Below are 26,288 nucleotides of genomic sequence, written 5' to 3'. Positions count from 1 at the left end.
CTGAAAACTTCACAAATTATAGTGGGCTAGGTGGAGTTCTGGGGAGGCCTGCCTACTTCAAGTTCACACAATGAATCTCAGATGTCCTATCTTAGGCAGAGTAGTGGAATCATAACTAAAAGAGGGAACCGGAGCCAGAGATGAGAAAGGCTCATTCCAGCAACTGGAAGCAAAATATATAAACCAATGAAACATCAAAGCTTTTAAAAATAATTTATCAAACTGGAAAATGTTGTTATGTAAGTAGTAGGCAGAAAAGTTTGCGAGGGGGGAGGATCAACATAGGAGGAAGAGAACAAGTTGTTGCGAAATGGAAAGCAAAAGTTAGAGTGTAAGGGGCTGGAAAGATGGCTGAGATGGTAGGGACACATGCCACCAGGTCTGATGACCTGAGCTCAGAGTCTGGAACCCACATACAAGGAGGGAACAAGTGGTTCTCTGCCCTGCACATACATTTACATACAAATGGATTAGTAAATACGAAGGATTGCAGGCACTCTTTCCTTCTGACTAAAGTACCTTCTTTGTAGCTATGCCCTACAAAATGCTGCCACATGTTTCTTTGTCAAACTCAAGTCCGTTTTGTTACAAAAGGGTGAAAGTCTCTGCCTAGAGAAAACTTAGCATGGACAACAGAAAGGAGACTAGACAAAATCAGCCCTTGGCACTTAGGTTAGTAATATAAAGCTTCACAATAGTTCCAATTCAGAATTTCCAATACGTGTCATATTATTTATAAACACACATTGAAAATACAGAGAGTGCAAGATGTCCTCATGCAAAGCCCAATAGAAATCATGAAAGAAATATATATCTTTTATCATCAAGCTTCAATTTCTCTGTATTTTATGAAAATTTTGACAAGGGATGAAAAGAAAAAAAAAACTAGTAGAAAACCAGTAAATGCTAGCTTTGAAATATATTTACTTTCTTCTTTCTTTAATTTCTCCCCCGCAAGACAGGGACTCTTTCAGTAGTCCTGACTGCCCTGGGACTTGCTATGTAGATCAGGCTGGCTTCAGATTCAGAGATCCACCTGCCTCTGTCTCCCAAGTGCTGGGATTATGGCGTGCGCCACCACACCTGGCTTGTGAAGTATACTTTCAACATTTCCATTTTGTTGTTGTTGTTATTTCCAGACATGTAACCTGAACCGCACTCAAACTGGTGGCTGGAAGTAGCCTTTACTTTCAATAACATCTACACCCTCGGCACAGCATCCTTTCTCCCTTGTCTTCTCTTCAGCTCCTTAAAACCTTCAAACTCCGTTTTCCTTTAGGTCATGAGGATTTGCTAAGTATGCTCAAATAAAATTGAAAAGACCTCTTTCTATGAATGCTACAGAACTTTCTGGAGCTCCAGTCGCCCACCCCGTTGTTCATTCAGCATTTTGTTTTTCAATCTCTGTTTGAGAGGAAGAATTTACTATATCTGTAAGAGGAAACGTGAAGAGGTGTTGACCAAAGGTAATGGAGCTTAACCAAACATTTGTGTAGAACACTCGGCATCCTATTAACTTGAAGGAATGACAGACACGTGAATATAACTACAAATCAAGACTATTGTTATTGGCAAACATTTCTAAATGAACTTAATGTCATATAAATGCAGTATTGCACAAAATCGTGAAATCCCATACCTGGAGTGACCTCTCTCAATAGCCAAGTACACATGCAATGAAATAATCAAAACATCACAATGAGGCTCCCAGGCACACTGCTATACCCTCTCACCTGCCTTGCCTGATCTACTGCTGGTGGCTTAGCAATCCATAGCAAAACAAACCTGGCCAAGAAAACTTGCTAGGGGGAGAAACCTGCCTGCAGGACAGAACAAGAAGCCATTTATTTCTCTAAAATGAACATGAACTTCACTGTAAATAGAACAGAAAGTATTATGCAGGTTTAGTTTTATTTTAGTATTTTTTTTTAGTATATTTCAAACCAAATAAGAGGATTCTATCATACAGAATAACTTTTGCTTAGGAGTGGAGCACATGGCTTTAAGTCCAGCACTCAGGAGGCAAAGGCAAGTGGATCTCTGAGTTTAAAGCCAAAACTAGGTCTACAGAGTGAGTTCCAGGACAGTCAGGGATACTTTGTTTCGAAAAACAAAATAGCTTTTATTATAAAACGTTTAAGTTAATATGGAATTAGGATGTTAAATTCTCTCTAGCTTGTTGCCTTAGTCTGCTTTTTGTAGCTATAACAAAATGCAAAGAGAACAACTTACAAAGACTTTAGGTTTGCATGAAAAGAAAGAGAGCTAAAGATTAGGAGGTCAAGCAAAAGGAAGCAGGATCTGCTTGGCCTCTCATGATAGAAGAAGAGATCAAAGGGCAGAACGGAGAGGACCGGGTAGTGTGGGTGCTTCTTCACTATCATATATAAATCCATACAAGACAAACTCTGTACTTTTTTTTCTCTTTGAATCCCTGAGCCAAACACCTTGCCTTTAAACTGCTAATTTAACTGATACCTAAAGCTTTCAAGAAGGCACAAAATATTCAAATTAAAGCAAAACCAAATTCCACAAAAATTTTACACTGAAACAAATAGACAAAATGTTTCTGCATTTTTCAAAAGGCAATTCCTAATTATCTGTATTGAGAAAGGAAATACTTTTTTCAAGTACATACATAATATCTACATGAATGTAAAAAGCATTGAAATATATTTACCCATTATATGATTCAGAAACACCAGCAAATGGCTCATTTTCACATTTTGCATAAATAAATACAAAACTCAGCATAAGTGCTACTCCAGATGTAAACAATGCAAACTTCATTGTGTTTTTACACTTCATTTTGAATTTTGAAACAAGAACACCACCTAAGATTTGACCAAGAGCAGCTCCAGGGATTAAAACAGCCCCTAATGAGAAGTAAGATAATGAAAAACAAACAATTATGCTCTGTTACTCATACTGACAATGGGAAAATATCAAAACCAGCACTACCATGGCCTCCACAAACCAAAGCATTTACCTGACATACAAAAAAAAAAAAAATAAAAAAAAAAAAAAAAAAAAAAAAAAAAAAAAAACACATGCACAAAAAAAAATGTCATAGATATGGGGAGTGGAAAGTTAACAAAATTAGGTATTAACAGAATTAATATATTCTTCTTAACCCAATTTTTTCTGTCATAAGTTGACACAGAACACTGATCACAGAGAATCAGAAACTTCTACCCAAAACGTCAAGGTGTGCACTATCCAAAATGATCTACTCTCCCAAGAAAAACAGCGCACTTAAGTAGAACCAGCATACCAGGTGATAACAGAGAAAGGCTTTTACCTCCAAGCGTAGCTGCAAAGCTGGATGTCATTCCAAATTGATGCTCTATAAATTTAGGCAAAAAGGTGGCAAATCCCGTAGTAACTAATGCTTCAGAAGTGGTTGATAGAACTAAACATATAAGGACAGTATTCCTCATCAAATTCTAAGGAAAAATATAGTTCAAATGAATAACTGGTTATAGAGCAAAGTGTGATGCTTACACAGACACATAATAAAATGCAAACACTTTAACTCAGGGTTCCTTTTTGCAGGAAAATATAGTTTCAACTAATTGATAGACACACACACATATGCACAGGTGAGGACTTTTGTATGTGGGACACCTAAGGAATTGACAGATGAGTCACTACTTGGGTCATTATGCTCTTATTGCTCTCTAGAGGCCAACAGATGAGGCAAAAGCCCATTTGGGAAGGTTCCCCTTTCTAGGATTAGAGTAAATATCTATACTGTAAATTTACCTCTGTTAGGTGACTGAAAATAGATTTAAATTCCTGAATCCAATAAATGGGAAACTTGAAACTGAGCATGGATGAATACTATTTCGTAATTATAGCACTGAGTAACTTAAGAACCTTAGATAGGTATAGAGTTAAGTAACTACACAGGTAGTTATACTGCCAGTTCTCTCATAATATTAGTTCATAAACCTAACACACCAAATTTCGAGATATGAAGGACAGACAAGAACATTGGCAGTGTAGTGGTGAGCACAGCCACCTGGTCAGAATAGGTGAAAACGTTCACAGAGCTATGCAGGGGAGGAGTTCTAACAGAGGACTTCTCAACTTTCAGTAGGAAGGAAGAAATAACAGCCAGAGACAATTGAGAATGAGGAGGCATGATCCAAAAGGAAGAAGACTTAAAAGCAGATGAGGTCAATGACAACTGATTGTTGCATGCCATAAGGGAAATGGTATGGAATGGCAGGTTACTTATAATGAGGAAGCACTGAAAATATTGCCAAGAAAGTAAATCATGCTCTTTCAGTTTTTCTGTTCTGGGAGCTCAAAGGGCAAGGAAACTCAGTCTGAAATGTTATGGATAAAAGCTTCCAGAGTAATTGTTAGGAAAATAACTGTAAAATGGTGTGAGGGTACATGTGTGTTTACTTATACGTGTATGTAAGATGTATACATGTGTAAGCACTGTGTGACTATGAGCCTGTGGGGGAAATTCCCACACATATACACCCACAGCCACACCCAAACGAGAGAGAGAGAGAGAGAGAGAGAGAGAGAGAGAGAGAGAGAGAGAGAGAGAGAGAGAGAATATACACTCCTCACACACAAATGAGAGAGTGGGGGGGGACTTCTCTTTTACCTTTATAGCCGTTGGAAAATCTTTAATACTTTTTCCAAAATTTTCATCTGCATGTTGGAAGGAAGTACTGCTATTCTGATGAGTCTGGGAAGTTTTGCCAGCTTGAATTTTCGCTGTTCCTGGATGGGAGAGGGAGCAAACATGCTTGTTTTGCTGTTTACCGTTTCACTAATCATGTTTAAATTTACTTGCTCTTTAGTTGATATGCACTCTTTTGAGTACGTAGATTCCACTAGAGGTCAGTTTTCTTCTGTTACTAAAGTTGTTTAAATCTCTACGTCCCTCACTGGGCTGTGCTAAAGGCCAATATTCATTACCACTCATGGAGGTCAGCCAGGTGTGTTGGCTCAGGTCTGTTTTCTCTGCACTCAGGAGGTTATGCCAAAAGAACTGACCTAAGTCTGTGGTCACACTGTCAGCCTGGGTTGGAATGTGAGACCTTGTTTAAAACTTACAAAACCAAGCATACCAACTGACAAATGGAGTTCCAATCAGTGTAAATATTAATGTTTAGTCAATGAATTTCAATTTAATGACAGGGTTTTGCTCCCAATATATATTATTCCTCATTTGAGTCTGCTAACAGTCTTTGTTCATTTGAACTGTTGTTGTAGGCAGTCTTTATAGATTAGAATACGTGTGTGGCTGTTTTCCTTTGTTCACTAAAGAAAGAGATGGGCACATGCTAGGAGGTGAAGTAATATTTGCTGTCATTTATTGTGAATCTTTGTTTAAACAACAGTTCTGTGAAAATGCTGAGAAAGCATCATGTGGCATTAGAATGGAATGGCCCAGGGTGGTAAAGATACCAATGCATTCACCTGCTTCCAGGGTATTGAGTTTTCTTTCAGCCCTCTCCACACACCTCCCCCGATACCCACCCTCATCCACTCACCACCCCACACTCACCTTCACCCATCACCCCACCCCCCACACTTCCACTCCTCCACACACTTTCCCACTCCTCCACACACCTCTAGCCACTTCAATTCACCTCCACGCAACTCCAGATATCTCCACACACCTCCATACACCTCCACACACTTCCCTGCACCTCCACACACCTCCCCTCCCCTCCACACACCTCCTCTCCCCTCCACACATGTGCATACATGTGCACACATCCCCACATAGGTCCACACACCTTCACATACCTCCACACACATCTATGCTCCTCCAAAAGCTTTGTTGCAAATGACAATAAAAACAAATGTCTTCAAGTTTGAGAAACATGCTTCAGAAGCAAGAAGCCATAAAAGAAGGGAACATTCATTTCTACTAAGTCGTTTTTCAACGACTATCTAGTACTGAAATATGGTTTATAAATTAATACATGACAGACTGAGTTTGAGGACAAGTGAAAAAATAAGGACTTGTACAACTATCAATAATTAGCTTGAATGATTTAGCACAGATTGATCCTTGACTCCAATGACTAACTGAACATGAGCTACTAATTGACAATTGTATCTTGCATGTACATAGACGAGAGTTAAGATAAAATACAAGGAAAATTTTAGTGAAACGTTCTTAGTACTCACTAAACATAAATCGTAATAAAATAACCCATAAATATTAACATCTCTGTGAATATTTTCTAAGAAGTTATATTTCAAAAGTATGTGTTGGCAGACCATGAAGGTCTAAAAGTAAGCAAGGTGATTCTATAGTTCTTATTAATCATCTTGAAAACAACTAACCTAAAATCACAACAAAGCTTTCTTTATAAAAATGAGATAGATTTACCTGGCAAATACTTTGGGAAACAGGAGAAGGGAATTATCAAAGACCAAGCAAAGAGCCAAGCTAAAAGAAACCCAATCCACCAGGCACCCAACCACCGGGGATCATCCTCAGTGACATCAGAACTGTAAGGACAGAAAAAGTCAAAATTCAGTCAGTCATAATTAGTATTTGGTCATAACAATCAGATGTCTTATAATTCAGGTGCAAAGGGTAGGCTTTTACTGTTTTTAAAGCTGTCTTGAAGTCATCACAATGAGTTAGATAGTGAATAAGATATATACAGGTATAAATGAGGCTTAAAAACAATGGTAGGGAAAGAATCATAAAGATGGCAAACATGGAGCCTAAAGAGATGACTTCATGGTTAAGAGCATTTAATGTTCTGGTGAAGGAAAAACTAATTTTAACTGAATTATTATTCTTGACCCAAAGGGTCTATAAAGTATATTTTTAAAAATCTCCAGTGATCCTATTAGACATCTTTATTTATGAATAAATGCATTATTAGGCTAAGAGATGTAGAAAGCAGTGCAGACACAGTGTCATATAAAAAGAGTGTACACTATCCTGAATTCCTTCATGACATTCGGAAGGAAAAATTCAAAGAAAAACAGATAGTGCCTTGCCTTTCTCCCAGGGAAACATCAATATACAATGTCAACAGCTGTCCACCCAACACATAGCCAATGGCAGGGCCTAGGATTGACATAGAGTATCCAATTCCTAGGAAAAGATTAAAGGCATTAGGAATGATCATATAAACAGCTTTGCTCAACATTCTAACAACAGTGAAGAAAAATATGTTACTAAGGAAAATTCCTAATGATCAAAATTACAGAGATCTAAAAAAATAGCAGGTGAAAGGTATCATTTAGTTAGCAGTTATGTCAAGGAATTTAAAAATATTGACTCACTATAAAAATCACTTGATTATGATAATAGGAGTTGCACCCAGTAATTATAAATCTGTGTTGTGGAGATTGTGCATAGACTGTTTTTCTTTTAGCTATAATTATTGTTTACAATTTTGTTGAAGGAAACAAGGTGAAGTAAGAAGTCTTCACACTCTGCACCAACTTGGAAAGCTTTCTTTGTTTACTGTGTAGCAGAGTCTAACACCTAGATATGTCCATAAGCCTATTCTTCATTTGTTTGTTTATTTTTGTTTGTTTGTTTTTTGAGAAAAGGTTTCCCTGTGTAACCCTTGGCTGTCCTGGAAATCACTCTGTGGAACAGGCTGGCCTCAAAATCAGAGAAATCCACCTGCCTCTGCCTCCCGAGTTCTAGGATTAAAGTTCTGGCGATAGGTCTATTTCTTAAAAGCAATAGCAAACCATTAACCATTAGTCACGATTCCTAGTGAGATCTATCACTTTTTAAATCAGTAGAGATAAACAGCTTACTTCTGGCTACTAGATATTCATATTGTTGTCATTTATAACAAAGCATTTACAAAATGAAATGTACTGTATTGACACCTTCTAAACTTTTTTATTTGTTGCTAATTTTCTTCTCTCTCTCTCTCTCTCTCTCTCTCTCTCTCTCTCTCTCTCTCTCTCCCCCCTCTCTCTTTCTCTCTCTCTTTCTCTCTCCTCTGAGTAAAATTCTCTGGAGTTTACACAATCAAGACAGAAGCTGCTGACCTGCTTTCACCTATATTCATAGTGTCAACATGGTCTGGATAGATGACAATAGAACCATTGTGCATCCTAGTAACCGACTTGTTAGGACAGTAAACAATTAGACGAAGTACGAAGTGTGATTGCATTTACCTAATTGAAATGTCCATGGCATTGCAATGAACTTGGTTTTGTTTGTCTGTTGTTTCTCCCTTAGAGATAGGGATAGAATTCGTACTAAGTAAACACTCTTCCAACACTCCCTACATAGTGAACGAACAATTAATCAAAATGATAATAAGAGCTCACTCACCTATATAGAGAGAAGATTTGTGTGTGGGCACAGAGTCATCAATAAAGGCTGTTCCCAGGGTGTAGAGCGGAGTTCCTCCGGTCCCCAGCAATAGTTGTCCCAGGATGAAGACATACAAGTAATTAGAAAGCAAAGAGTCTGAAGACGCACACCTCGTACCATTCCTTGTTGTTAAACAAGTATCTTTAGTGGAGGGGAAGAGTTGTAAATTTAAAGTTTAGCCAACAACTTAAATTACCAACTTACAAATTACATTTACCTAAGATACTTCTTCATTTTCATTGCATTTAAAACAGATAAAGGTATATACAAAAACAAACCAACAAAAAGTATATATACTTGAGAACATACACGAATTACTCTCATGCCAAAATGTAGAATATAAAGAAATACTACCTAAGATTTGAATCTAAGAAGTTTGCTGGTAACCAATTTAAGTATCTCAATGAAGATAAGGGGTAAAACAATAAAAGTAAAAACTGCAGTTACCTCTTCAGTCAAGTGCTCAGGGTATATGCTAATGAGCCCATGGAAACGGGAGAGAAAGCACAAAGTAGAAATAAAAGAACAAGCTACTAGAAATAGAACAGGTAAAGGGGAATAAAGACTGGAGGTCTTACCAAGAGAAAAAAAATACTCTTGACACATGTGCATAAATACGACAAACTTAAAACCCTAAGACTTTGGTGAGGGATACAGGATTGGTTTGGTAGTAAACCAGCACTTGCTACTCATGCAGAGGACCCTGGTCCAACTTGCCACAGCCACGTGATAGCTCACAGCTCCTTTTAACCTTCTTTTAACCTCCACAGGCACCAGGCATCTGTCTGGTGCACAGACATACAGGCAGGCAAAACAATCATTGACAGAAAATAACTAAAGTGTTTTTAAAATTCTCAAAAGAGAAAAGGTGAGACAGCAAGTTACAGATAGAAAAGTCATACAAAAGCAATCAAGTAAATGCATAATCAGTTAGAATAAGAAAAGATATACACATTCCAAACTAAATGAAGAGAGGCTTATAATTTCAAGAGCATAGAGCAAGGGAACTGAATGCTGGACTTTCCACCATGAAAGACCCTTGTAAAAAGCTAATGGGTTTACAAGTGAACACATATAACATGTTACTTATGCAGAAACGGCTAAAGATGAGAAGTTGTTTCCCAATAGCAGGGATAAAGAAATAACAAAATTGAATCAATGAAAGATGATGTGATTCACACATTTTCTTCTTTTAATGGTATCCAGGTATAAACTTATTTTAATATTTTAAAATGGAATGAACCTTGTCTGGAAAAAAAAAGAAGATTTAATACACCATATAAATAGGGGGAAATAACTGAAGCTCATTAACGGAAAGCCATTTTCTTCTGCAACCCATGGTTATTTTTATACAGCTTTATTTTGTTTCTTCTCTGTTTTGTGACAGGGTTTCTCTGTATAATCCTGGCTGACCTGAAACTCCATCTGCCGACCAGGCTAGCCTGAATTTAGAGATTTGCCTGTCTCTACCTAGTGAGTGCTGGGATTAAAAGTGTGCACCACACTCAGCATATAGTTTTATTTTCCTTCAATTATCTTTAATCTATTCTGTTACATGATTTTATTTTTGGTTGAGAGAGAGAGAGAAAGGGAGATGGAGTTAGAGAAGGAGAGGAAGATGGAGAGGAGGAGAGAGACCTAAGACGTATCTCTGACTCTGGTTGGAGACATGACATTCCAAGCTGATTCAAATATTACCATATTGTCATCCCCTCTCATAAGGGTTAATCCATACAAGCCTACCCATCACCTGTCCAGAACATCTTTGGGGAAAGGTGATCCTTGTGAATCACTCATAAGAAGATGAGAGGAGCAACCATCCCTTAATAAGAGCTGTATACAATGACTTCAAAGCCTTCGGTCTGTGCAGTCACTTAGAGATACCACTGCTAAGCCTGCAAACTTCTTTCTGAGTTTCCATGAAGGAAGCATAATGTTTGACATTCCATCCTTCAGATACTGGCCAAAACCCAAAGCCTACTGGACTTGGCATCTGCAAGTTCTCGCTTTCCCTGAAGACCACCCTACCACGCATCTCCTCAAATCTCCATAGCTGAACCTTCCTGCTTTCCTGGCCTCTACCAGTGCCAAGGTTTGGTCTTTGCCTTTTCTGTCTCCTTCCTCCTGGCAGCTTGCCTCCCAGGTAGCCCACCTCTCATGTTCTCATAAGTGGCCCTTGAGTCCATTTTCAAATTATTTTGTTTCTTTGTTTTTGTTTGTTTATTTTTTAATCAACAAGACTAAGGAATGGAACCCATGGTCCCCAAACAAGGCAAAGATAAATACTTAAAAAGGTGATGGTGAGTATTGTTATTATATACTGAACACATGTAGTTTGACTACATTCCATTACTGTGCATCATTTAAAACAGAAAACAACATGCAATTTAACAATAACCACAAGAGGGAGCCTCTATATCATTTATGAATTCAGAAAAACCAGCCGTGGTAAAATAAAGATGAGTCTTTTCTGTAATGGACCAACCAGAGGCCAGATCCACCTATTAATACTGTCAAAGTCCTCAGCATAAAGACAAATGAGGATACACACACACACACACACACACACACACACACACACACACACACGTTCTCAGGCCAACCCTTACTGTGAGTAACTCTAAATTCCCCATCCTCCTACCCCTGCTTAGGTCCAGGATTCCAGGCATTTGTTCAAACAACCTGGATGCTAGGCACTGCTTTCCCCTAAGCTCAGCCTACAGGCAGGCATGAAAAGGATGGTCACTGGGCATGAACTAGGATTCTACTCTCATAGTCCTAGTTTCCTATGAGGTTCTGGGGTAGAAAACTCTAGAAATGATGGAAGAGGACAGGAGGGTTGTTGTCCAAAGAAATTACTCTCTTTAGTTAATATAGCAGGTATATCAAGGTAACTCACTTTACACCAAAGCAGCCTCACTTCTCACTCATTGATTTTGTTTGTTTGCTGGTTTGAACTTCTCATTAGTCTCTCTCTCCTCTCTCTGTCTCTCTGTCTCTCTCCTCTCTCTGTCTCTCTGTCTCTCTCTCTCTGTCTGTCTCTCTCTGTCTCTGTGTGTGCGTGTGTGTGTGTGTGTGTTTGTGTGTGCGTGTGAATGCGTTTTCCTCCTGCCTCAGCTTTCCACCTCCTAACCAGAGCTCTAAGGAAGGAAAAACACTATTGTATTTGTTTACATCTAACCATCCCCAAGTAGGATATTCTGGCCTGGGGAACATAGGTCATTCCTACATTCCTCTCCTGTAATCCCTCTGCGCTTAACTGTATCGGTGTAAACGAATGCAGACAGATTGTAATAATATATGCAGCTTTAATGGGGAAATAGACTTACAGAACCACAGGTTCCCGTGAAGAATAGGAAAACAGAAGGGGCTGTGGGCTCCTGCTCACCAGATTTATATGTAAATATTAGCCCGAGGCGAACACTCCCCCTTAGGGGGTTGGGCTATCCCTACATCTTACCCTGTTACCTGTATTTCAAACACTTCTTAGAAAACAGGATAAACAAAAACAATCTCTGATTTTCGGTGTGTGATTCCCTCTAAGCACCTGGCTCGAGACAGATGCCCTTCTCACTAAGAGCAGGTGGTGAAGGAAGTCCTAGAAATGGTGCAGGAACAATGCCTCTTCCAGAAGCTGAGGAGTCACCCTCCCACATGCAAGTGGACAGGCTCTGCCTGTAACAGAAGAGGTGCAGGGTGCCCACAGAACATTCCTATAATGCATCACTTCTAAAATATGGAAGATGGAGTAGGAAGAGATTATACAAAGAATCCCACAGATGCCTCAGCAGTCTGCCTTTGTAGGAACTAAAATCTGAGATCCTTTGCCTGCACCGCATGGCCAGCATTTCCTCAAAGAACTTGACCCGAACCTGGTCCATTCTAATCAATTTCAAAAAGAGATGCCACTGTGCCTACAGAAGGATATTAATTTTTTTAAAAAAAATAATTCCAAAGAACCATTTCATTAAGAATAACACTGGGGTCTTCATCACAATTCATGGAGCAGATAAAAAATGTGAATGTATTTCATCATGAAATGAAACAATTAGAGCAAATACTGAATGCAAAGAACAGCAAAGCAGAAACAAGGCAGCATCGGGAAAAAGGTGAACCAGGACTAGAGCAGGGAAAATTAAAACCCCTAGAAACGGAGACACAATGGAGAGTGTCCACTAAGGCCAGCATGGCAAACAAGAAAGGACATGTAGCTGCAATGAGAATCACATGGCAGTAGATCATAAAACGGGCAAAAAAAAAAAAGAGAGAGAGACAGAGGAAGCAGGTGTGACCGAAGTAGATGGTGGCCTGACACAATAAGACAAAACACCTAAAGATATAATTTAAGAAAATGATACTCAAATTAACAAATAGAAATTTAAGTATATAGATTTCAGGTCTTTTTAAAGTAGGTTTTTAGGATAGATGTATCCCTAAACTACAGCACTGGTTAACTTCAATGTGCAGATGTTTGGACTCTAGTGATTTTCCAGAGAAGAACTCACTGTTGCAGAAGACAATAGTGGATAAATGTTGTTGGGTATTTTGTACCTCCATTCTTAGATTGTAACCAGTGAGTTAAGAAAGTAATCTGGTAAAGTTTCATGCTATATTATCTTCATGTATTCTAATTATTATTTTTGTCTCCACTAATACTCAACATCTCATTGAACATGCTATAGAAAATGCTAGTTTTCTATATATGGCCTTATAAGTAAACAGTCCAAGATAATTTAATTATTTCAATTGTGTTTCAAATGTGTCTATAGATGCATTTAATTCTTGGCATAAGATTATAATGCAGGCCGGGCAGTGGTGGCACACTCCTTTAATGCCAGCACTCAGGAGGCAGAGGAGGCAGGCAGATCGTAGTGAGTTCCAGGCCAACCTGATCTTTAAGAGCTAGTTTCAGAACAGGCTCCAAAGCAACACAGAGAAACCCTGCATCAAAAGACCAAGATTTTATATATATATTATATATATAGAATTATCTAATACTTTAAATTATTTTCTGCATGTCTTGATGTAAACCCATTAAATTCATGACTCAAGGATATTTTTCTTTTTAATATTATTATACATGTGAACATGTGTGTGTGTGTGTTTTTGTGTGTGTGTGTGTGTGTGTGTAGTGTATACATATTTAGAAAGCATGGACAGTGGAGACACATATAAAGTCCAGAAGAGGAAATCAGGTGACCGGCCCCACCTTTCTCCACTTTAGTCTCCTGAAACAGAAACTCCCATTGAACCTGAAACTCTCTAAATTTTTCTTCCTCTGACTCCCAAAGCATTAAGGTTAAAGGTAAATGGATGACCACATCTAGCTTGTTTTGTTTTGTTTGTTGTTGTTTGTTTGTTTGTTTTTTCAAGACAGGGTTTCTCTGTAGCTTTGGAGCCTGTCCTGAAACTAGCTCTTTTAGACCATGCTGGCCTCGAACTCACAGAGACCCCCCTGCCTCTGCCTCCCAAGTGCTGGGATTAATGGCGTGAGCCACCACCGCCTGGCTCCACATCTAGCTTTTTATAAAGTTGATTGGATTTTAACTTGGGCCCTTATGCTTGTGTGGGAACTGTTCTTACTTCCTGAGCCAACTGTGCAGATCCATTGATTATTCTTTCCTAGTCAATTTTTTTCAGTAGCTAGTCCAAGGGATGTTATTCTCCAAAAGTTATCATCAGAACTGGGACTTGTATAGTGGAATGGTTGCTGAGCACCCACTAGGCCCTTGGCACAATTTTCAGCATTGAAAAAAAAATGTTATTTTATTTTGAAAGAGTCTCTGGTAGTGATGCCTTGAATTTCCAACCCAAATTATTTAAGTGACCAGTACACATGCATTCTTTCAGTTTTAATTACAAGACCCCAAGGGACAGGCCAGTGCAAAAAGAAACAAAAGGTTGGTATTTTACTAAGACAAGCAAAACTTTCACTTGTTACGCAGGAAAACATGCCAGGAGCTGCCTACGTCCACCTCTGCTACAACAAGCACAGCCATTTTCTCGTACAGAACTTGGAGGTAGTTCCCCTCCCACCAAAGCCTGATAGCCACATTCAAAGTCTAATCGATGCTTAAAGATTCTGAGGATCTTTTCAGACCCCAAGCAATACTAAGTAGTGTGCTTCTAACATAGTGTGTAATGCAAATAAATAACAGATACAGTGACAGGGTCCAGATGCCAAGTTCTTGAAATTTAACTGCTGTAATAGACCTTAAATGACTTCTTCTGGCATCCATATAAATTACTAGTTGTTTTCAGTATATCAAATCCAATTAGCTTAATGCCATCAATACTAAAGGCCAGCAAGGCATTTTATGAGCTATTGAAATGATCACATCCTTGGAACTATTGTTATTAGAAGACAAATAATTATTACCTGTTGAGGGATCTCCTACACATTGCATGATGTTGAGAACGTCTCTGATCCTACTTTAGAGGCAACTCTAAAGTACTCTCTAGTAGCTATAATAAAAAAAATCTCTGCATACCTGGCTAAATGTCTACAGCAGAATGTTGCAGCAACATTTGGGAGGATTTAAACAATACTGAAATAAGATGATGTTTGTAGGCTGGTGCCTGACGACCTGAGTACAGTCCCAAGAATCCATGTGGTAGGGGAGAATGGACTCCAGCAATCTGTTCTCTGCCTTCCACATACTTGCAATGCCCTACACTCAAAATAAATAAATAATATAGAATAAAAAAATAAAAAGAATAAAAATAGATTTAAAAAAAATGTGTGTGTGGGGGGGTGATGACAGTATAACTGTTGCTCCACAGAAAAGCAAACCACCCTGTTTTTACAAATAGCAAAATTAAAAAAATAAATAAATAAAACAAAGCATGCAGTATCACTAACTGTACCAGATGTCTAAGAAGGCAGAAAAAAGTTTCAGAAAAAAACACCAAATCTGGAGCTGGAGCTGCAACAAGTACCACCGCCTCCCTAGGTTTGCAGTGATTGACAGTTATTCTCCAGCACTTCATCCTGAGTTTGCACCAGACAAATATGTGGCAAAGAGAGATAGTGTTGAGGGGATCATTCCTGAATCTTTCAGATCTTTGATGGTGTGGCTGAGGTATTTATTCCCCAGAGGAGATAAATATAGTCTGGATGTACAAAGTCTGAATGCTTCTTTTCCTTCTTAGCAGCTTCAAAAAGAAAAGGTTTCAGAACTTTCTGGGACGGATTTGGGAGACTACACACATCTTACAAGGCTTATCCTTCCAAAAGATCTGCCTTCCCCATAGATAAGGACTCTGGGCCCACTAACCTGCTTAAACTCCCAATGTTATAAAAGTTAAAAATCTCCATTATGTAAAATACTCATATTTGTTTTTGTTTTCTTCATGAGCGTTACAACTTTTCTACTTAGATATTTGCTCCACTTTTTGCACCGTTTTGGGAACTTTGCTTCTGAAGGGTGACATTATTTTACATCTAAGATCAGACAAAGAGATGACAAAGAGCATTTAGCACAATGATCACTCAGTAAATCTTTTGTGAATTTATTTTTGAGAAAAATCAAGGTTTACTCTAAGAATACATTCTTTAATGAGACTTTATAGCTGGGCCTTCTATGTTCATTCTATTTATAAAGCCATATATACTTTAAACCCCGAGAAAGATAAGCCATTATGACTCCTGAAATGCTGAAAAACTACTACAGAAATAATGGAAATGATACAAAACTAAAACATAATAATTCATAAATTTTTATGAACTAAACAGTATGACGTTTTAAAAATTGATAGGAATGCAAAAAAAGCAAAAAAGACAGAATGTGATCAGAGAGATAAAAATGAAATTATAAACTATTTCAATTCATGGCAAATACAACAGTAAACAAAACCAGTCTGTTCTTGGGCCTAGGGAACTCACCTTCTAGCAAATGCCAGGTTAGCCTTTAGCAGATGGAACACTACAGAGCTTTTCTCCAGAAGGAATTTAGTACTGCCAAAGTCCAAATATCAGCAGTCACAGAGGCCAGAGAATGCAAATTATAACCCTATTCCAACCCCTGGACTGCTTTTATAAGTAGGAGTTGGTTGAAACACAACGGCCCGCTTTTTAAACACATTGCTAAGTTCACTTTCTTGAGACAACAGTGTTAATCAACTGTAACAAACTGAATAGACCTAAGGCGGAAAATATTTACTACTGTGAAGTTATAGAGAGCATTTTCTGAGCTCTTACACTGCAACATGGTTAATCAAGCACTGTGTCTTTGTCCTCTTCTGCAGTGCATCTATTATGAGAATAACTATGGTTTGTTCTTTATTATAGAAAGATTAAAACAAATACAATGGTCAGGAGTAAGATAAATCTCTGTGGACTAAAAATCAACCTCAGCAATTACCAGTGCAAGTCCAATCTTGTTGTGTGTTTATTTTGAAAAAATGATCTACAGTATCACATTACTCAAACTTAATATTTCATTATGTGGTTGGTTCTATGGTTTATTATTCAAAAAATTATTTGCTGTTTCCCTGGGAAAAAATAACTAAATTTCATTTCCCTGTTGACATTAGGACTAGCATAGATAGCATTTAGCATGTTGCTTGCTTTACATAGTAAAATGTGGAGGTGAGCTAAATCCTGTCAGGAAAATTGGATTGAAAGCCAAGACTGACTGGTCATTCCCTTTTTTTTTTTTTTTTTTTTTTTTTTTTTGTAGAATATGAATAAAGTTTCTCACCAACCTCAACCTTCAGATAAAATGGATAGATAGACTTTAACTGCTGCTCACTAATGAGAAACACCCAGAGGAAATTTGAAATAGGCCTGATTAGAGAAACCATAGCTATCTTGGCATTGTTTCTAATATAAAAGCCAGGCTATCCAGAGTGTAAGTTACAGCTCTGCCATTCAGTAACACCATAAATACATTCAAAGAGTTACATTTTACCAACATGCTGCAAAATACCAGGGATACAACGATAAGACAGGAATAGAGAATTTTTCCTGTGAAGATAGTTCATAACTTCTTTCCCCTATTTCCCCTCAAATATAATAAAAGCCATTGTATATAATCAAAGCAATTAGGACAGCCAAAGCTACACCGAGAAACCCTGTCTCAAAACACAGAAATAATAATTGTTGTGGGATAATTGTACACTGTGAAGATATATCGCTGTGATTGGTTTAATAAAGAGCCGGATGGCCAATACCTAGGCAGTAAGTATAGGTGGGACTTCAGGACAGAGAGAGAATGCTGGGAAGAAGAAAGGCAGGATTACCAGTGAGAGACATGGCGAGGAAACAGGAGCTACAAGATGGAAGAGAGGAAGAGAGGTAATGCCATGTGGCAGAATGTAAATGGGTTAATTTAAGTTATAAGATATATTTGACATAAGCCAAAGCTAAGGTCAAGCTTCCATAATTAATAAGATGTCTCCATGTAATTATTTGGGAGCTGGGTAGTGAGACAGAGAAAGACTCGTTCTATATAGCATCTAATATGGGGGGGCACATATTTCCACATAGGACCTAAGAAAATTGTTAAGAAGTCTCAAACACACAAACATGGAGCCAGATGCTGCCTCCTAGTCCCAGTCTTTCAGGCAGGCTGTGGTATATGGGACATGTCTCCTGGACGCTGCCTGTGGACTTGAGCCAGTCAAAGCCATGAACAGAGCTCCATGATGAATTTAAGGCTTGATTCACATGGTCTTAGAAGGCTGTAGGTACACAATAAAGTGTCCAGACTGAGAAAATCTTTAAACAGACACAGTAAAGAGATGGATATTGACAATAATAGAGAAAATAGTTTAAAATAATAAGCCTTTAAAGAGTAAATGCGAGCAAGGAACTCAGGACCGCGAGGGGTGCACCCACACACTGAGACAATGGGGATGTTCTACTGGGAACTCACCAAGGCCAGCTGGCCTGGGCCTGGAAAAGCCTGGGATAAAACCGGACTTGCTGAACATAGCGGACAATGAGGACTACTGAGAACTCAAGAACAATGGCAATGGGTTTCTGATCCTACTGCATGCACTGGCTTTGTGGGAGCCTAGGCAGTTTGGATGCTCAACCTGCTAGACCTGGATGGAGGTGGGGGTTCCTTGGACTTCCCACAGGACAGGGAACCCTGATTGCTTTTCGGGCTGAGGGGGGGGGGCTTAATTGGGGGAGGGGGAGGGAAATGGGAGGCGGTGGCGGGGAAGAGACAGAAATCTTTAATAAATAAATAAATTTTTTAAAAAAAGATAGAGTAAATGAATAGAAAAAAATAATTGACCACATAAAATTGGGAAATACACAGGTCATCTGTATCTTGTATGGTGCTTTTGTTAACTTTGAATTTTTTTGGATGTTGATGAACAAACAGCATCTGCTGAGAGAAACTGGATTATACAAGGAATTGCTGAATAAAACCACCCTATATACTTTATACTTTAGAGATGTCTTGACATCAGAATGGAAATTGGGAAATGTGTGCCTTGGTTATGCCTTTGTTTCCACGGGAAACAAAAAGCTATGGATACCTTCAGAGTTACTAGAAATCAAATTTGACCAAGGGAGACCTCCTGAGGATCATGGCTACAGACATGGAAGAAGTCAGGAAAGACTACAGGACAAGTGACGTATATGCGGGTCCCTCTGCATGACAACAGCTCTGAGACTGAATGAGACATGATAAATCTTATTGGCTACAGAATCCTCATGACTTATTATTACATGCCATTCTTTCATATGGCACAGAAAGAAGTTGGGTTATACAGCCCAAATGCCCTTACAAAATTGACAGATGCTTTTTACCTGCTCAAACAGAAAACAGAAAATAATCTTTAGCTGACTTGTACAGACCACACATTCCATATATATATATATATATGTGTGTGTGTGTGTGTGTATGTATATGTATGTATGTATATGTATATGTATGTATGTATATGTATATGTATGTATGTATATGTATGTGTATATGTATATGTGTATGTGTATGTATATGTATATGTATATGTATAGTGTGTGTGTGTGTTACCTTTAAAAGTTAGTGTGTTTTGAGAACAAAAGGACCAGACACCAATGAAGACAAACATCCCAGCTGACCCAGCCTCTCAGAATGCCTTTGATGCAGCTTCCTCAAAATTCTGCATCCAGAACAACTTCTAAGCTGCTAGCTGAGATGGACCAAGCTCACAGACTACTCTCACTAGGACTTCAGCTAAGTCCTGTACTTTCCTACTACACAGAGACTTGACAATAAAAGATACAGCTATCTCTCCCAGCATTGGATCATTATCCCAATTTTCTCAGAGTCTCCTAAACACATAATCACCCCCAGACAAGAAAAAGCAGTCTAAGCAACATGACATCCACATTCCCAATAGGTGGGGTGAGTTTCTGGTTGTTCAGTGGATATTTGTTATCATTTAGGAGGGATTACTTGCAAACTGTTACTGGTCATGATCAAAAAAAAAAAACTAAGCAAGGGAGATTAGTTTCAAAGAGTTCTTTCTGAAAATGAAAGGGGATATAGAAATAATATGATAAAAGGGATAGATTAATGGATCTGTTTTAAACTAAAGAGCAGCTAGCTATTAATCTCAAATATTTTACATTTGTATGAATTTTTATATATATGACTTTATGGCTATTTTTGTTAGAAAATATATGTTTCTATTCAAAATTTCATATGGAAACACAAAAGGCTCAGGACAGTCAAAGTTAAACTGAGCAAAATAACAAAATCAGAGGTATCAGAATTATTGATTTCAAGTTATGAGACAGAATCATGAAAATGAAAACAATAGTATACTGGCACAAAAATGGACATATGAATGGAACAAAGGACCCAGAAACAAATTCATATACAGCCACAATCATCGGGTTTTTAACCAAAAACTGCCAAAACCATACAATGGACAGTACTTTTCAACAAAATGTGCTGGGAAAATTGGGTAACTATGTGCAAGGGAATGAAACTAGACCCTTATCTCTTAGCATGCACAAGTGATGTTTTTAAAATGGAGAAAAGAAAACTTAGAAATTGTCAAGGGAAACACTTTAAGGTAGGAATAGACATAGACTCTCTGAAGAAAACTCTAAGAAGTCACACATGGGAATGCAGGAAATTTAAAACCTTATGCACAGCAGAAGACATGATTAACAGAGTCAGAAAAGAGCCTGCAGAATGGGAGAAAATGCTTGTCATCTTCATTTCTGACATATGGTGACCTTCTAGACTATATAATGTACTCAAAAAATAAATTCAAAACTCCAAACAACCCAATAAATGAAACAGCCATTGTTCTCATGATAGAGCACACTTTAAAACCTTTCAACAACCCTATTCACCAAAGAAATGCAAACTAAAGCCACATTGAGAATCCATCTTTCCCTGAACACAAAGTCTAATCCTATCAAGATAAGAAATAACAAATGTTGGTAATGGTGAAGAGAAGGGGAACTCTTATATACTGCTAAGAGGAATACAGTACTAAAGTCAGTGTGTATCTCCTCACAAAACTAAAAGTAGTACTGCAGTATGAACCAGCTATGCCACTCCCGGACACATGCTGCAAGTATTCTGGAACAACAGAGCACAGTGATATGTGTCCATCCATGGATAGTGCAGTATTGCTTTTAAGAACCAAGTTATAGAATCAGCCCAAGTGTTTGTCAACAGAAGAACAGGTAAAGAAAATGTGGTATATAAGCACAGTGGAGATGTATATCTTAATTTTTGTTACACTTATTTGCATTTGCACAGACGTGGGGATACAGGCAGGCCATGGTGTATGAGGAGAAATCAAAGAACAGCTTGTGCAGTCAATTCTTTCTATTGACCATGTGGGTTTTAGGGTTGGAGCACAGGTCATCATACTTGGGGTCAAGCACCTGCTGATCCATCTCATCAGCCCATTGTAGAGTTTTATTCAGCCATAAACAAACATTAACTAGAACCTTTTTAAACTAGAACCATAAAATGTAGTAAAAACCATAATAAAGGAGGGTTGATTAAATAAATTACCTATAAAATTAGTAATATAAAAACTAAATGGCCTATTGGACCACCTCTATTAACAGCAAAGATACCCAACATATATTAAAAGCAAAACATGTTTATAGTCATAGGTTCAGCCACTTCTTTTATTAAACTGGATTTTAAGTACTAATGTGTAGATATGCATATGAATGGGGTATAATGATGGATGAGTGTTAGTGAAGAGTGTGTGTGAGTGCCAGGGTAGCAGTGAGGATGTGATTATTTTCCAATGCATGTACATTTTAAAAGAAAGTACAATGATAAATTAATAGTGGGTAAACTAAGTAATGCTATCTTAAGATATGCTTCCTTTTTATTCTATTTTTCTTAGTTTATCTTTTTTCTGAAAATTTTAGAAAATCCCATTACTGTGTATGAAATCAGAGAATGAAGATTGTCTACTAAAAGTGCCATATTGGCTTATGTTATGGGTGCATTCAACTATCTGAGCTACACTTGGTAACTCTTTTCTTATGTTTTAACATGAAACCTTGGAGACCGATCTAATATTTGCTCATGTAGTAGTTTCAAAATGTTTGGCCGCATTTTGGCAAGGCATCAAGACCCAGTCGCTTCTATGAAATGCAGATACAACCTGTGTAAAAGTTTTTACTTCTATCGTATCATAACTACCATTGCCAGTAACAAACTTAAACGGGAGAGCTACTTTAATCATCATGCCTCAAACTCAAAAAATTCTTGGCTCCTGTTTAAGGAACACTGAACCTCCCATCAAGCTCAGTCTCAGCTTTGCGTTTATTATCACCAAAACTTCTAGTTGAAGGAATCAGAGTGAGGTCACATAGCTGTCACACAGGGCACAAACAGAACTTCTGCTTGACCCTGATCCATGCAGTTTCATCTAATGGGCAATAGTATTAAAAATAAAACAAAAGAGCACATTAAGGCGGATATTGACTAATCTCTACACTTTTAAGGAACAAGAGTACGAAAATAGAATTTCCTCATTTTTTTTAATCTTGCCACAAACCGCATTTTTACCAATCTTTCTGAGGAAGCTACAAAAAAAGACCCATTACTTAATCTTTACTTCTCAAGCACTCCACACAACTATGCTGCACCTCACTTGAAGATTACATCTGACATCACATTAAAAAAAAAAATCCCACATTGCCACCCACTTCAGTTAAGTCAGTATTCTATTAAGTATTTTTTAACAAAAGACAAGAATAGTTTCAAAGTATTTTCATAGTATTCTTATTCTGAATTTGCTTCTCTTTTTAGTTTCCTTTTTCCTGAAACTATGAAGTTTCAGATCTAAAACGCTACTAATAAAGTCACTTATGGACAAGAAGCTTTGCTTAAATGACTAAAGAAAGTTTTAATTCAACACACACACACACACACAGAGAGAGAGAGAGAGAGAGAGAGAGAGAGACAGAGACAGAGAGAGACAGAGAGAGACAGAGAGACAGAGAGACAGAGAGCTAGAGAAAAGGAGAGACAGAGACAAGTTTTGGCAAGTATGATATGAAACTCCGAACATCAGTTTCAACTTGTAGATCAAGTGACACCATTTTCATGATTGCCCCCTTTTTTGTTGCTTTTTCTTCTTTCTATCTTCTCTTCTGTCATAGATCTAAATGTATATTTATGGCATCAAGAGCATGTGATAAAGAACATTTGCAGAACAAATGATCACTGAGGTATCAAATACACAGTGACTAGATGCTTCCTATAGATACTTGTAAGAACACATGTCCTTCCATGCTAGATAATGACCAAGCAATAATAAAGGAAGCATTAAACAAAAACAATCACTCAGAGTAATTATTACTAGATACCCTAAGTGTTAATTTCATCTGAAACATTTACTAGCCCTGAAAATTAGTTATCGCCTTTTACTCTGTGTATTACATTTAACCTGCAAGCATTTGTTTCATTATATTGTGATACAGTCTCACCCCTGTGCCTCTCATTTGTTGCTGGACAGTACATTTGAAATATAAAAATTCCAAGAGTGAGTCCCAATTTAAAAAAGTATCATCAAAGGAAGAATCCTCATGACCAAACAAAATCATAGCACTTATAAAGAATTGACAGTTAAAATATCTAAGAGTTCTTTGACACATCTTCTTTAATATCCATGAACAAATATTCCAAATTTTAAGTGAGCAAGCAAGAAAACTTTGCCAAAGTATAAAACAAAGGGAAGATAGAAACTAGAAATTAATTCTCATTATACACAATTTTTCTGGAGCAATTATTTCAAGTGAGCTGCTCAGGGCAACCAATCATCTCTAACCTACAGATTCTAAACACTTAGAAACCCATGCTCTGCAAAAAAAATTTATTTCTCATAAAAGGTTACCTTCTTTAGGAGTAAGCAGACAGAAAATAGAAATAGGAATGATGATTATCATTATTTCATTTAAAGATGACTTCCCAGAGTCTTTTGAAGAGATGCAGAAGCTACTTTGCTCAGCAACGTTAAAATAATTCTCATCCCAAAGGAATAGAGATGACTTGAGTAGACCCGAAATGTTATGTGGTAAAGATTTGTTACACTTTAAATGATTTTCTTACTCATTAGCAAAGATGACAGTTTGCCTACGATGCATCAAAAGACCAGGGCATGGCTCAGCCTTGGTGGTGCAAACCTTTAATCCCAGCATCTGGGAGGCAGAGGAAGGCAGATTCTCTGTCAGTTCGAGGCAAATCTGGCATACAGGATGAATAAATTCCCGGACAGCCAGGGTTACACAGAGAAACCCTGTCTCAAAACAAACAAAACAAAATAAAACTGAACAAAAGTTCAAGCAAGATTGTGCATATCTTTAATCCCAGCCCTCGAGGCAGAGGTAGATATGGACTTTGAGTCTCGGGCCAGCCTATTCTACAAAACAGTTCTAGGACAGTCAGGCCTACAACAAAAACGAGAGGCTGGCTGCATGTGGTGGTCCACACCTGTAATTAGAAAGGTGAAAAAATGAGATTCAAGGTCATCTTCAGCTGAGTTTAAAGTCAACTAGGGCTTGATCTTGTCGCAAAAATCCAACGTAAAGTGTGAATGCCAAAACCAGAAGTGCAAAGAAGCAGTGTCATATATTAGTTATTTGGGAATCTTTTATAACACTTTTCCATTTTCAGGTCAATAATTCAAAACTTAACCCCCCTAGGAGCATTCCTTTCTCTTACTCTTAAAAGCTCTCTCTCTCTTTTTCTGTATCCAATAACAACAGTCCAAGCTCCCCCGCAATATATTCTATCATCTCCATTCAAAGTTAATCACCTCCAACCTTTCTGTCCCTATAAAATCTCCAGGTGGGAAAAATTATCTTTCTTCTCAATCGACTTTGTTTTCAAATAAAACAATAGGAAGCCATGCTGGTCCTGATCCCCCCTTTTCTACCTCGGCTGACTCTCACACTCCTTTTGTGTCGCTCTGACACCTGTAGAATTTTTACATGCTACTCATATTTCATATTTTGTTTTCATCTGCTCACCTCCTATATTACGTTACTTTAATCTCCTAAGAGGGATTAACTCATCCAAAGTTCACAGAACCCCAACTGTTTCCTCAATGTTCATTTCAGATGAAACGGCAGGGCAGGGGTGATTTCGGTGACTAAAATGAGGTCTTGCGCTCTTCTTGTTATTCTTTATTAAGCTTTCACTGTTGTATTTGGGAATTTTTGATTGTTATTTGCTTGTTAAGGCTCGTGCCACCCCCATCCAACTACATTAAGGGTGTTTAGTATTCACGTTTGTCAAGACACAGGGTCTCATATGTTAGAGGTTGCTGTGTGAATTGCTGTGAGGCCTGTAGATGAACCAGATCCTCTGGCCTCTGCCTCCCAGAGCTCATATTATAGAAGTGTGGCACCATGCCCAGTTTATGCTCATCTGGGAACTGAACTCGGGGTGCTAGAGAGCTAGAAAAGCAGTTCCTGCAGTGCTGAGCCAAGTCCCGCCTAAGGTCTTCCATCACTTATGAACACACTGTCTTCAGGCTTCTAACTTTCAACATACTTGCTTTCCTTTTGCCACTTCAAACTCCAGCTTTCTTTTTCTCTATTTCTATGAGTTAGACAAACAATTCAGATTTTTTTTTCCAGGTTTCCACATCTGTGAAAGTGAATTAACTTATTTGAACAAAGAGGTTGTGCTTTCTTTCATTTTTTTTTTCAAAAATTCAAGGATGCTTGGCTCCTTGAATTAAAGAAGAGGGGTTGGAGGAGACACAGCTCAGTTGGTAGAATGCTAGTTAATCATACAAGAGGCCCTTGTTCTCCACACCAGAGCACCAAGTGGTAGCACAGGCCTATAAGCCTGGGCTTCAAGTGAGAGCAAGGGAATTTCAAGGTCATCCTTGGCTATACACAGTCCAAGGCCAGTCTGAGCTGCATTAATACTCTGCCTTGAAGGAAGAACTTGCTAAATTCAAGAAAAGAATATTTACATCATTCAATATCGAATGTTATAAAAAAATAAACAAAAATCTTTGAAAAACAAATAGATGATTAAGGGCAGGATTAGTTTTAGTAGGTTTTTTTTGTTTTTAACCATTCATGAAATCACAATGAAGTAATATGAAGTGATTGCATCATTGGCAGTAAAATTCTAGACAATAACAGAATGAGTTCAGCATTCATTCTGTGTTCAAGCACATGGCTTCTTTCAGACATGTAATGCAATTTCACTCTTGTATTCTTGGCTAAGCTAAAGTCTTTTTCTCTGCAGCCTGTACTGTGGACAAAATCCAAAAGAGTGGCTATGTGCCACATAAACACGTTTATATATATTGATAGTATGAAGAATAACGAACACAACCTTCCCCAAAAGTCAAAGTGGCACTACCAAAAATTAGAGTAAAGAAGCCTTTCTTGCACATTAAAAATGGCTCGTGCAATGGCAATGGGTCTCTGATCCTACTGCATGTACTGGCTTTGTGGGAGCCTAGGCAGTTTGGATGCTCA

The 26,288-nt window shown here is 38.0% G+C and overlaps 1 protein-coding gene across 1 annotated transcript in view; it reads right to left on the bottom strand.

The window, feature by feature from the left end:
- Slco4c1 (solute carrier organic anion transporter family member 4C1) overlaps positions 1-26,288 on the bottom strand; it is a 48,850-nt gene that overhangs the window by 14,021 nt on the left and 8,541 nt on the right. The window contains exons 3-8 of the mRNA XM_005361350.3: positions 8,306-8,488; positions 7,000-7,096; positions 6,374-6,495; positions 4,628-4,746; positions 3,302-3,446; positions 2,681-2,876 (exon numbers count right to left, since the gene is read on the bottom strand). Of these exons, the coding sequence (XP_005361407.1) occupies positions 2,681-2,876; positions 3,302-3,446; positions 4,628-4,746; positions 6,374-6,495; positions 7,000-7,096; positions 8,306-8,488 (862 nt within the window). The remainder of the gene's footprint in view (positions 1-2,680; positions 2,877-3,301; positions 3,447-4,627; positions 4,747-6,373; positions 6,496-6,999; positions 7,097-8,305; positions 8,489-26,288) is intronic.

The sequence above is a fragment of the Microtus ochrogaster genome, linkage group LG4, assembly GCF_000317375.1.
Source record: "Microtus ochrogaster isolate Prairie Vole_2 linkage group LG4, MicOch1.0, whole genome shotgun sequence".
Classification (NCBI taxonomy): domain Eukaryota; kingdom Metazoa; phylum Chordata; class Mammalia; order Rodentia; family Cricetidae; genus Microtus; species Microtus ochrogaster.
The sequence above is the reverse complement of the archived record's forward strand: the minus strand, read 5'-3'. Positions and strand labels throughout refer to the sequence as shown.